The sequence below is a fragment of the Danio rerio genome, chromosome 3 (genome assembly GCF_052040795.2).
Source record: "Danio rerio strain M-AB ecotype USA chromosome 3, GRCz13ab, whole genome shotgun sequence".
Lineage (NCBI taxonomy): Eukaryota > Metazoa > Chordata > Actinopteri > Cypriniformes > Danionidae > Danio > Danio rerio.
The window spans coordinates 32,988,540-33,002,218 of NC_141023.1; the positions used below are offsets into that span (position 1 = coordinate 32,988,540).

Below are 13,679 nucleotides of genomic sequence, written 5' to 3' on the forward strand. Positions count from 1 at the left end.
TGCACTTTTATATATAAGGATATATATATATATATATATATATATATATATATATATATATATATATATGAGATAACAGGTTTTTACAAGTACAATAAAAGCAATTACTTAAAAAATGAGAAAGATTACACAGACAGATAAAGTAGATGTGCATAATGTTAAAGTGTTTGCAATTAATGATACATTTCCTGTACATGACTTGCACGTCCACTGCAAAAAAAAAAAAAAAAAAAACAACAGCTTTGTTAAAAATGTATTTTAAATGAAATTTTTAAAAGATTGAATTTGTCCATATTTGACCCAACATTGGATTAATAAAAGCCAACATATTTTTTTAAGTGTGTGATCACATTTATGATAGATTCTGTTGATTTGTTCACATCGTTCCATTGTTAGAAGCTGTCGCTCAAGTACATGGCTGTTTATTTGATGACTAGTCTAGTTTAGGCCTATTCATAGACGTCTATTAGGCTTTCACTGAAAGCCCAAATTTAGTCTTGTTTTGGCCAATACGACTACATTTAGACATCTTTTAAAACCAAAAAAAATGCTTGCTAACTAATGGGAGTTGGTGGGCACGGCGGCATGTTTTAAAAAAAAATTTTAAACTCATCACCTGATTGGTTTGCATCAGGATTTATTCATTGTTGCGTCATTGATCAATCCTGTGGTCTCAGAATCCTGTGAACATGCACTCATCTCAACTATCTACACTGAGCTTGGCTAAGCGGCAGCAGGTTGTAATCCTGTCTCAGCAAATGTGCAATAGAATAAGCCAGATTGCACAGATTAAACTAGCTGAAGCTGCGCTTTTTCTGTTATCCTGGTTTTCTTATTTCTACTTGTGTTCAATATCCCTCTGGACCTCGAAAAAAAAATCCTTAGCATTGAGCTCTGACAATTAATACGTTTTTATAAAATCATTGTGATCTTGTATTTTTTTTATTGTCATTTTGCTTTAATCCTGTAGTAAAGCGACAAGGTCTCTACACTACTCAGTTTCATGAAGCAAACATAAAAGCCCGTAAAGTACCTCATAATAAAGACAAGAGCACCATAACTCTTACAGATATAGATTTTTATTAAGTACACATTATTCTCAGTGATCGTGGATATGACCTAAAGCCCCATGTGACGATCATGCTCAACCATTACAGACTATTTTTCGGTTCTGGATAACCATGTTTACCAGTTACAAGAACTATGAAATGGATGTTTTCCTTTAATTCACTGCTCCATCTGATGGTGTCTGTAGGCTCTTGTTTCATTGTAGAAGACTTCTAGATATCAGAGCGATTCATTAGGAATCAGTAATGCAGCGCTGAACATGGCCATTACAATACCTTTAGCAAGTCGACATCTCAAAAATGCTAAATATCAGTTTTCTTTATACTTCATGTGGTTTATAAGAAAAAAACAAGATAGATCACACAAAGCTGATTCACTGCACACCAATAACAATGAATCAGGGATGTTCTTCAAGGCCCAAAAAGAGGCCAATCAAGTGTTTTAATGCTGCAGTCTGAGCTACATACAGTCATATCTCCATCAATTCATTGGTCCTGTCAAAATAGTTTGTTGCAAGTGAAATCTTATGTTAAAACATGGTGGAAAACAGATTTGAGAACAGAATTTCGGAGACCATCTTGAACAAAGTGAAGACTATTAGAGATTGCAGAGCTAAATTATGAAAATGTGTTTGACTTGACGTGTTTAACCCTCTGATTGTACATGCGTGATCATTCAGACATTAAAACAGCTTCTCAAAACAATCCTACAGGATGTTGACCCAAATCTCACCCTCTAAATAATCCAGAAACACTGGCAGTCAGAACTATTTGAGAGTAAATGGACAGAAATGTGAAAATCCAGCATTCATTCATTCATTTACCCGAATGGTGCAACAATTATTGAGCTTCAGAGGAGAGGAAGTTCTTGCAGGCCCGTTCTGTAGTTGGATTCTGTGTACAGAATCTCCTTTGTACAGAAAGACTCTTGAAAGAGTGACAAAAAGTCAACCACTGTGGCAAGACTCACAAACACTCACCAGTTCAGCCATCTGACATTAAGCAGTACGTGAAATGAAGATGAGCTTGGCATGTGAGCCCTGTTTTTCTGCAGCTGGAGAGTGATGTGGGGATGTGTGTGGCGGTTTAGCCGTCGATGTCCCAGCTGAAGAGGTGATGTTTCACCAGCATGTCCTGAACTCCCTCCTTCAGAGGCCTCTGCTCCTTCTCCTGATATAAAAAAAGAAGTGGGGTAAAATGAGCCGTTTGCTGATGCGTCTTCACAAGTGCGCTGCTTAAACACTGCTCCATTGCCTTGAATGGCTTAGCTAATTAAAACAAACAGCTGTGATCAGCATTCCTGCTGATTTTCACAACTACCTCACTGTAATTAAACACGACGCTCTGTCAGAGCTTTAGAGCTCCAGTCAAAGTCAAAAAGGTCACCGGAGACAAGAGAACCACTTCAACTACCCAGCTAAAGGTCAGAGCAGTGATTCTTCTACTGGCTAACATTAGCGCTAACAGTGAATGTCGCTTCACTGAACTGTGAACGGCAGGTAATGCCTCTCAATGTTATTTAAAGAGAACTGCAAACACTCCATTAGCATAAAGCCTACATCCATCCAGACAGGAAGAGGCTGAGCATGCATTCTTGATATATGATATTAGCTTATCACAGGAAGTCTGTCAGAAGCAGACACTTAGGATGTCCTCCAAAGCCTGTTTACACAAAAAGCGCTTTCCCACTGCAAAGTACAGAGCTGTTTGGTGGTGGACTCACTTTTGGGGGCTTTTTACTGCATTTAATAATTTTTACCTGCTACTTTTTTTAAGTACTACCTCGAGTGAGGTTCCAAGTAGGCATGGGTCGATATAAGATTCTGACGGAATGAAAACCTTGGATAAAAAAAAAAATCTCGCTTTCACAGTATTGTGATTACTGCTCTGAAATATATTCTTTTTAAATGTCTGGGTAAAAAAAACTAAAACTTTTCCCCCTTTGAACACACTATATTTTATGTAGAGAAACATTTATAACATTTTTGGGGTAGTAAACATGTCCGGCTAAATAATTAGAAAGAATCATTGACTTCTGCTGTCTTCACTAGTTTCTAAAACATTTTCTTCACAATTTAAAACCACATCTTCAGGTAACTTTTTTTTTTTTTTTTTTTTTTTTTGCAGGAGTAACTATTCTCTTAAAAAACCTAAAACGTAAAAATAAAAAAGTGACATGTACCATAGCAGATTTAAATCCTTGACTTTTTCAAACCTTGAAAATGGTTGTCGTCCCAAGCCTAGTTCCAGTATATAGCTCGCTATAACAGTATAGTGAGCTATACTGTTACAAAATGTGATGCATACACACTGCTTTATTTTTACGGAGCTCCGTGGAGGAGCAGTGTGTGTGTGTGTGTGTGTGTGTGTGTGTGTGTGTGTGTGTGTGTGTGTGTGTGTGTGTGTCTGTGAAAAGAGCAGAGTGAGACAAGCTAGAAGATCTCCTCAACAGTTTTTGGAGTTTTTGCTCAATAAAATAGTTAGTCGTCTGTATTTACATTGACCCACTGGCAGCTAAAATCCACGCCTACACTATCAAGCGTGTATGAACTGTGATTACTTTTATATTGCTGATTAGCTGTTTGGCATTTCACTCTCTCACTGAAGGCAGTCGACCAATCGCAACCATCGCAACAGACTGTCATTGGTCCAATCAGCGCAGATTAGCTTCGCGCTAAGGAGGGGTTTGGGAACAAATGAATCACTGGACGATTCATACGGGAGTCGCTGGGATAATTAGGTAAAAATAAATGCAGATTATAAGACCATGAAAGTGTTTTTTGACCTTGCATGCATATTAAACTGTTGTTGGAGACTCTTACAACCAAGAGGAAACCCATGCGAACACAGGGAGAACATGCAAACTACACACAGAAAAGCTAACTGACCCAGCTGAGGCTCCAACCAGTGACCTTCTTGCTGTAAGGCGACAGCACTACCTACTGCACGGCTGTGAATGTCATATACCTTCAAAATGCAGTAGAAAGATAGTGATGGGTCATTTTTGAATGATTTGTTCATTTAGAACAATTTTTTGTAGGACAGTCTTCTTAGGGAGTGATTTGTTCATTCACGCATGCACACACTTGTCAGGTGGAGTAGAAGATTAGATCCTTTTTCGAGTTTTCAATCGAGTTTGAGTCGTTCGTTCATCAAGTGAAAGACAAAAAGGCAAATCATATGCAGCCAGAGCTGGAAAAAGATTTGATCCATTCATTCATCAAAAACCAGAAGACTCGAGAGCTGAACTCATCATGGCTCCTTTTGGCTCAGACTGTGTGCATTGTTTAAGCTTATATAGGACTGGCAGCATGATGTGAATGACACAAATTTAAAGAGTTGTAAGAAGAGGTGAGCTGACGTAATCAGACAAAAGAGCAGGTAAACAATAAATGATTATTTTTTTCTTTCTTATGGAATTCTAATCCTGATTTGTTTGTAGTGTGATCAACGTTTGATGTAGTTGTAGATAAGTTTGGACGCAACTCGTAACATTTTAAAAATATTTTGGCAAATTGAACAAAATGACTCGAATAAGATTTGTTCATCTTAATAAGACTCAAAGGTCAGAGTCAGTTAAATGATTAGAACTTCCCATCACTATTGAAAGACGATTACCTAATTAAAGTAGCAAAAGTTTTTTGTGACAAAAAAATAAATAAATATTAATCTCTGATTTGACACAACCTGTACTGTATAGAGCAGACATGACCAAACTTGGTCCTGGAGGGCAGGTGTCCTGCAAAGTTTAGTTCCAACCCCAATCAGACACACCAGGGCTAGCTAATCAAGCTCTTACTAGGCTTTCTAGAAACATCTTTGCCGGTGTGTTGAGGCAAGTTGGAGCTAAAATCTGCAGGACACCGACCCTCCAGGACCAAGTTTGGACACCCCTGGTATAGAGCATCAAGACAACTTTCCAAGCTTTCACACTAAAAGATGGAGAACAGTATTTGCCTTAGAGTTTAAGTAGTATTCCACATGAGAGCTGCAGTTCCAGTTTTTAGAGGTTCAGTTAGTGAGTTTGTTTACATGCATCTCCTTAATGCAAGTAGGCCTAACTCTTTCCCAGCTACTGACTGAATGTTACATTATTATGACATCCTTCCTTTGTCACTGGCTGCATTTTTCATCAATGCTTTGGGAGTGATAATGAACTCTGGTCGATCCGTTTTGACCCAAATCCTTTTTTTCTTAATCCGAAATATTGCTTGTGAACATGAAAATGTTTATAAGCAAAAAAAGTGTGTGTGGTCTTGTATATTATCATAAGCAATAACCAGAGCATAGACCATGAGCCAATCAACACAGATGTTTGCCCATTGCTATAATTGTGCTTGGCATGTACACACTTAGCATGTGTTTTTCACAGCAGATCTGAGCTCATCCAGAAACAAAAAGCATTTATCATTGGGTAGAAGAAAATGAATTGGAAACGGTCTCTGAGACTCTTAGAAATTGTACAAATATGCGGTCATCTCATGCAGAGAAGGTACAACCATAGAAACTTCAAATATGAGAATGAGCAAGTTAATAACCACATCTCACATACGAAATCAAACACATGTTTGGAAAAAGCCTATTGTTTTTTTTTGTCAAGTCTTACTTGCGTTATCGGGTTACTGATTTGCATATAAACCAGTAAAACAGGTTACTTCAAACTGATTTTTGACAGTTATTAGCATATTAGTGCGCATGTGAATCGTGCTCACTTTGTAAATCTACTATATAAAAAGCAGTGAATAGAAGAGCAATACACACAGCAAGCTCTACAGCTACTAAGCTTCTACCACCACGAGATGCTTTAGCAGCTAGTTATCGAGCAGCAGGCTATTAACTAGATGCCAGCGTTACCTAGAGGTCCCAACTAAAGAGGTGATGTTGCACCAAGACATCCACCACTTCAGATTTGAGAACAGGAGACTTCTGGAAGAGCAGACAAACACGCAGATGCATGTTAGCCCATGTGTGTGAGTGTATCTGGCATGTGGGAGGACAGGTGAGATGCTCTGTGTGTGAGTGTGTGTGTGTGTGTGTGCAGGAAGTGCCAATCACTCACCTCTTTTTTGGTAGGCAGCTCACAGTCTTGGGAAAGACTGAAGGCAAATTTTGAGAGAACTCTGAAAGCAGAAGATAAACTATAGTAGTTAGTTACTGACACATTTATGACAAGCGATTTACTTATTAGCAATAATACAACAACAATATCTAAATAATATAAACAATATCTATATAATATTATAAAGTTGCAGATTAATAACAATATCCATGATCACTAAAAATAATGACGTATACTTAAATAAAAAATATATATCTGTATTAATAATTGTGCATTTGCCTTTTTATTGTTTACTTTGGGCAGAGACATTGCAGTTTCACCATAACATGACAAAAAAATACAAGGACATTTTTTTTTATTAATAGACAGAATTTTTTTCTGCTCTCCAGTTCAGGGCAGTCTTGCAAAAAAACAAAAACAAAAAAAATTCTAAAATATTTACCAACTTTTAATAAGCTGAAACAGGCTGCAATATTCATGTCAAAATGTGATTTAAGAGCATGAAAAAATGCAAAGCACCACAACTAAGTATTTTCATGCTTTCTGCTATATCAACATTTTTTACACTAACTTGACTTAGACTTACCAGTTTTTTTTTCACTCAACATTTTTCTTTAGAACACAAATGCAGATTGCATGATTTTAGCTCCAATATTGACTCACCGACAGGTTTTGAGAAATCAGCGCAAAAAAAATAAAAAATAAAAAAATAATTGATGAAATCAGGCAAATCAGTGTTCGCTCACGTAAGTAACAATCACACAGTGTGAACTATCAAAGACGACATCTGAAAGAATCGCCGATGAGTCGCTGACATCCGAGAGATATTTGGCAGGCTAAATATCTGAAGCTGTCTGCGATTCAAAATCATGCAGTGTGAAATGTGTTCTGATTGAAAATAATATTGACGATTACCTCCAGCCAATGAGAGAGCAGCATCCACTAGTATGGGTATCTGCAGGCCAGTTGGAGGTTGGGGGAGAAGTTAAGAGCTTCTTTTCAGTCTATTTGGAAAAACTAGTGTGAATTTGGCAGGAGCACTGTGTCTGTTTGACGTGTCATCTGATCAATACCACAACCAGGTCGAAATAGAAAAAAGTTGAGGAGAAATTGTTAATTAATAATAATAATTAATAATAATAATTTTTATTTATATAGCGCCTTTCCAGAGCTCAAGGACACTTTACAAGGAATGCAACAAAAAGATAAACAAACATACATGAGGTCAAATATAACAAACTTGAATAACACAAACAAGACCTAAGAGACAGGGTAGTGGTGGATCAGATTAAGTGGTCAGTTTGGCAGATCAGATGCGAAGCATTCAGAAAATAAGTGAGTCTTAAGTAAAGGATTTGAATTCAGAGATATTATTAGCAGAGCGGAGTGAGTGTGGTAGAGAGTTCCAGAGTTTGGGTGCAATAACACTAAATGATCAGTAATTGCTAAATAAGTAAATTTTCTACTCCAGTAAAGGCTTCTTTCTCATTATGTAGTTAATAATAATATATATCGGTGTTTCCTCCAGGATTTTTTTCAGCTGTGGTGGCAGGCCTTTTACACAAATCTACCAACTACCGATGGTGTTATTTCAATGACAAATGGAGGAATGTCGTGAGCACATTTATGAAATACAAGCAAGCGAATTTCTTTGCCTGTGCGCTGATTTCCACTGCTCGTGCACAAAACCTCTTGCGCCCCCACAAATGTATGCTGCTCAAGCGCAGATCTTTTTGTGGGTTCTCTAATAAACACTGCTGAAGTGCGATTTAGTGCGTTTATGTAATGAGTATTTCTCCAACATTTATAAGATTTGCTAGGAAAATTTATGAATTTCTCCAATAGTCCTACAGAGCGGCATTATTGCCTCCTGAAGTAAAGTGAAAAGGCAATAAACTCCAGCAAGATAAAGTCATCGTACGCAGAACCATGGTCCTTTATCTATAAATAAAGTATAATTATAGAAACTTTGTTCATCTTAACTGAAAGCTACGTTGTGTTTGCTGGCATTACGCACCTGTCAGTCAGCATGTCACTTTAAAGGGCTAAACAAATAACGCATAGCACTACTACAATTACAGAAAAGTTTGCGCTGTTATAATTATAACCCACTTTTTAAAAAAAACAAAAACAACAATGACTGAATGTTTTGAACGAGAAGCTGTAATGTAGCCGTGGTGAGAAGAATTTTGGTGTGGCGCCCCGCCATGGAAGAAAGAATGTTGCGGAAACCATGTATATACTGCGTCACATTGTATTGTTTTCATGTCACTTCTCACGTGTTTTGTTGTGAGACCGAGGACCGAGACAAAGTTGTCTGCATTTGTCTTGTAAAGGCATGTGGTGTGATCCCCTGTTGTCGACCCATTTTGCAGTGTGAACACAGCAGCGGTGAAGTGCTACCCCAGATAGTGAAAACATCTGTGACATGACTACTTTGAAAATCGTGCAGTCTTAACTCAGCAAAAGGCTTAAGGCTGATTTATACTTTTGTGTCAAGTGGATGGTTATGCACCGGGGCAGCCTGCATGTAGACGCATAGCCCTCGCCAACGCGCTCCTCTCAAAAAATGTAACTACGTTGCAACTATATAACGCAAGCTCTGTGATTGGTCAGCTTGGTAGCGCTGATAAGTGTGGGCGGGGTTGAGAGCCACGTGAGCCTGATGTAGCCCAGAGTCGAGTCCCATGAAGCTCTAGATGGAAACTTGTTTCGTGTTTACCTTATGATTAAAGTTGTTGCATGTCTGCAGGTTTCCCCTCAAAATGAGGAAGTCTGAGCCACTTGTAGATTAAGGTAGTGTTCAGAAAAACAAAACACCAGTGAAGACACTTGACACAGAGGAACATAAACACCTACTGCCAGCTAGCATTTCAAAAGTGTTATTGCAGAGCAACACAAGTAGCGCGCAGAAGTATAAATGCATGACAACGCGCAAGACATGCGATGTGGGTCACGTCGATCACTTGACGCAGAAGTATAAACTAGCCTTTAAAGTCACGTTGCTTTCTGTAAAGTATGGTAGTCTTGAAAAAAGTACAATAAAACATTAAACCCCCCCAAAATGAACAATTTCAGTTTCCTTTTTGGTTCAGATCCTTTTTAAGCTCAATTGCAGTCCATCAGCAGAGGTTTAGTCTCACCTGAGTTCACACTTGATCTGAACCCAGCCAGGACTGCGCAGGAAAGACCAGGGATGGTACCACTTCTCCACAGCACTCATACTGGAACACAAGACCTCCAGCCACAGGTGCAACACCTGCTCACTGACACCACACACACACACACACACACACACACACACACACACACACACACACACACACACACACACACAAAGCTAAACATTTTGTAGATGCCACACACTTGGATATTCAGCAGTAGTAAAAATAGCAGTGAGACTTACTTTAAGCCCACACAGATGAGAGAGCGGAACTTGACGTCCATCTGAACATGTGCAGTGTCGTGGCTCATGTTGACCGACTGCACTGCCTAAGATGACAAGTAGAGGGCGCTCAATGCTCAGACACAAAACTGCTCAACTTCTCCAATATACGATGTGACTACTGTTTTTATTCTGTTGTTGAACTTACCCTATAAAGTAGCTCTTCAGGTGTGAGCACCTTCCCATCTTCATCTAATCTGAAGAGACAAGGATCAGAGCGGATATTATATCAACAAATCACTGTTAAGAGAATTCAGAGTAGATTTTAAAATTACTCCATGCCTCACCTGTAAGTTTTGCAAAGCACTAATCTGGAGTAAACAGAGTTGAAATCTCTTTCCACTTCTTTGCTGGCTGCCTGTGATAAAAATGTACACAAACACAAAATAGTTCACTTAGTAATGTTCATACTCACACTAGATAATGACAGTAAGATAATTAATATACCTCCTCGATGAACAACCATGGGTGACAGGGTCCCCCCAGTATGGAGGGTTTCTTCAGGCCATGCTGAAAGATGGCCTTTAGAGCAGGACACAGTGAGCCTCTGACCAGGTCATTCACTGCCTCAGTTACAGTGTCATCTCCAGCCAAAGAGTACTGGAATAACAACACAGGAGCATGAGAAACCCTTTTATCCGGCGGTTTTAGGATACAACAGGACATTCTAAACTTTGTAATAAAAACCACTTATGAAAACCTGTCCTGGAGTACTCAATAAACAATCTGTTTCAAGTTTGAAAATGTCACTTTTAAAGGAAAATTATTCTTTAGATTACCTCCTTACTTCGTTCGTCCAAAATTTCCACAAATTTAGCAGGAAACCAGCCTAAAGGGACAAACGGATAGCATTATACATATGCCAAAAAGTGTCTTATTCATCAATACATGCTGTGAATTAATGCATTGTTATTACCACTGCAGATGCAGAATTATTTTTGCATGACCAACATATTTGTAAAGTTTCCAAAAAATTTGGGGGAAACATTATAAACAGTAGCTACGTTTCCATCTAAAAATGCGAATGAACTTTGTGCGCAAAACTGGAATATCACATAAAAGATGTACAAATTAAGCAGCGTTTCAATCCAACGAGTCAAAGCGAACAAGATCGTCACTTCCTGTCTGGCGCCAAAAATCAACAGTAAAAACTGAATTTGCTGCAGTAGGAGAAGCTGTGTCAACCTTTTCTTCTTTTAATAAATGACTTGCATTCCAGAAGGCAATCCTGACGTGCAGTGAACGTGCGATAGTGTTTAAAGGTGTCAGACACGGAGCACAGATGCTCTTGACAGTTCTAGAGGTAATTAATAATATAATAACACTAATACTGAGATGATTAAGGTGTTTAAGAATGACCAAAACAACATTTCAGATGTTTTACAGTGTAAAAAACAGATGTGAATATCCAAAATGTGCATAAAATAGGTGGATGTAAACGTAGCTACTGATACATTTTAAAACTGAAAAAAAAAAAAAAAAAAAAAAAAAAGAGTATACAGAGAGAAAAGAAATATGGCTTAATATATTTGAGACTATTTTTCCATAAAGCATAAGAAACATTTTTATGGTTGTTGTATATGTAACTGAAAATGTCAAGTCTATGGGAGCATTGCAATTTTGCAAGTCCACGTACAGACTTCAATTTATAAGTGCTATTGTCAGAATAAGTGACTAGAATAGTGACTAGAATCTGAGCATAGTAATTCCAACCAAACTATGCTAATATTTGACATTCAAAAGGTAAATACTGATGGTTTGACGTTTTTACAGAAAGGGGAAAACGAAAAATTTTTATTTTCTTCTCCATAATTTTTGTGAACTCACATTTTACAGCCCTAACTTGTAATAATAAGCACATCAGAAAATCAAAGACAAGTTTAACATTGTTTGTAAGCACATCTCCACTCACCTCTCAGGCCGTTCAGCTCTCCAACCCAGCAATGCTCATCTTTCTGAGAGATGATCTGAGAACAAAAACAAAAATAAAGAAATGAGGAATAAAAACAAAGCGGCGGTTAACATGTTTACATGACCGAAACAGCAGACGCTCACAGTGATGATGTCATTCTTTCGAAAGCCCAGTTCATCATCATCGTGCCTTTCAAAGTCCAGTAATGCTTTCGCTCTTCTCCGTCGATTTCTCGACACGACCAGGAAGTTCTCATGATCCCTTTGATGGCTCTCCATGGAATAATCTGGAGTCAAATCCTAAGCACGCACAAAAAAAATAATAAAAAAAAATACAAACTCATACAAATTTGAGCATTTTATATCTTATGGGTGACAATGATAAACATATCAATGATAAATCGTAAACAACAGTAATTATTATTACAAAAATTACAATACTTTATGATTTATTCATTCATTTTCCTTCAGCTTAGTCTCTATTTCAAAGGTCACCACAGTTTAATTTATTTCTATTTTATTTTTAGAAAATAATTATAATTATGAATGAATGATTGACATGTAATTATTTTCAATTACTGTTTGGGGAGGGGGGGTCTGACCCCCCTCTTAATGCTTGACCCCCCTTAAAGAAAAAGATGTATAGGGGGAATGCCCTTTAATAGTAAATGAATAGTTTGCTCTGATCTGTATCTTAAATAATAGTAATAATTAAAATAACAGATAACTTTAATATACATTTGACCATCCAGAAAATATGACCAATTGTGCCAAAAATATCAATTCATCCGTTTGAAACCAGCAAATCTAGAGCACCAACAGACAGTGCAAGTGTTCACAAAACCTGTTTCTTAAAAAAAATGTGTTTGTAGGTGTCTGTAAAACTAGACATATAGACTGTATTTTTAATATAAACTGGCTTGCATTCAGAAGTTAAACAGTAAAATAAAAAATATGTGCAGTCTTTCAAGGTTATCCATTAATAGGCGCAGGAAAGCAAACCTGTCACTATTTACTTAATATCACAAATGTCATTGAGAACCACTCAGTATTCCTTAAATGAATGAGATGTATTTGATATAAAAATCTATAAATTTGGTTCACTGAGGCATATTACCTAGCATAAAGCTGCGGTCACGCTTGACTTTTCTCCCCAAAGACTTCCCTTCATACGCATGCGAATGCTTCAGACCGGAAACGCAGGGTCATGCGTCAAGTTCCGCAGGTTGCTACGGTGCAAGTTCAAGCTTGGTAAACTCTGACCTGCAAAATCGCATCACTTGACTGCATGAGACCAATCGAGAATCAAAACATGACCTCTCTGGACAGAAAGTTAAAACATGAAGCAATCGCTCGCTTTTTTTAATGTCTAATAATCTTGTTTAATCCCGCCCACCTAGTATGACCGCAGCTTAACAGAACCAACCATGAGGGCCTAATTATTAGAAACAACTGCACTGTGGCCACATCACCACCTCAGGTGTGCACTATTATCCAAATAATCCAATTGTCAATTGTTCCTTGCATAGTAACATAACAACAGAAATACTAAAAATACATAGAAGTATGTCATTACTTCTTTAGTATTACTAATCATACCAAAATGTAAGCTATGCAGGTCCTTAATGCAACTATAAATGAATTATTATTAGCATGTTAGTAAGACAATAGAAATTGTCCTCCAGTGTAATATTTAGATATTCCAAATGCAAAAGGGGGACTGAGTATTATAAAATAATGCATCTGGCATGATATGCAACTACTTACTGATTAAAGCCCCAAAACTATGACGTGTGACGATCTGTTTACTGGGAATAAGTGTGTGCTGCTAATTTCTTGTTGATAGGCTTGATTTATGCAATTCAACAAAACAACTGAGTGAGTCATCAGGTCGGCTCAGAGCAGCAGTGCATGAGTCAGAGTGTTGCTGTTTCTAATTCAATTATTCCTGACAGATCGGGAAATGCGACTCATGTGATGGAGTGACTCTTACAGTGCTGCAGTTACGGGGGTCCAGGCAGTGAAAGTGCTCTGCGGTGCGATTGATGGCTTCTCTCAGTGCTGCCACCAGCTCCGTCTGTTTAATGTTTTTGGCCTTCAGTGCCTCCACCTCGTCCTCTCCCCACAGCAGTGAACTCAGGGTGGATTTCCTGCGCATGTTCTGTCTGCGCACCACCTGCACAGTGATATACAACAA

General features: G+C 37.9%; 1 protein-coding gene and 1 long non-coding RNA gene across 8 annotated transcripts in view; one reads left to right on the forward strand and one right to left on the reverse strand.

Moving 5' to 3' along the window:
- Positions 1-1,063: 1,063 nt before the first annotated feature.
- The window catches only part of sgsm3 (small G protein signaling modulator 3), a 31,407-nt gene continuing 18,791 nt past the window's right edge, over positions 1,064-13,679 (reverse strand). For 2 of the 7 annotated variants that reach the window (XM_087242430.1, XM_087242431.1), the window contains 12 exons: positions 13,476-13,658; positions 11,627-11,782; positions 11,484-11,538; positions 10,351-10,400; positions 10,019-10,171; positions 9,859-9,929; positions 9,720-9,768; positions 9,533-9,618; positions 9,270-9,392; positions 6,127-6,187; positions 5,922-5,993; positions 1,064-2,237 (listed from right to left, as the gene is read on the reverse strand). In XM_087242430.1, the coding sequence (XP_087098556.1) occupies positions 5,922-5,993; positions 6,127-6,187; positions 9,270-9,392; positions 9,533-9,618; positions 9,720-9,768; positions 9,859-9,929; positions 10,019-10,171; positions 10,351-10,400; positions 11,484-11,538; positions 11,627-11,782; positions 13,476-13,658 (1,059 nt within the window). In that variant the 3' untranslated portion in view covers positions 1,064-2,237. Of the gene's footprint in view, positions 2,238-4,142; positions 4,791-4,945; positions 5,994-6,126; positions 6,188-9,269; positions 9,393-9,532; positions 9,619-9,719; positions 9,769-9,858; positions 9,930-10,018; positions 10,172-10,350; positions 10,401-11,483; positions 11,539-11,626; positions 11,783-13,475; positions 13,659-13,679 lie in introns of those variants that run through there. The other 5 variants (XM_087242429.1, NM_213330.1, XR_015479698.1 and 2 more) reach the window with 4 other exon arrangements.
- LOC147845673 (uncharacterized) lies at positions 5,264-11,065 on the forward strand. The gene is made up of 2 exons (XR_015480996.1): positions 5,264-7,238; positions 7,566-11,065. It is a non-coding gene; the product is annotated as an uncharacterized LOC147845673 (long non-coding RNA).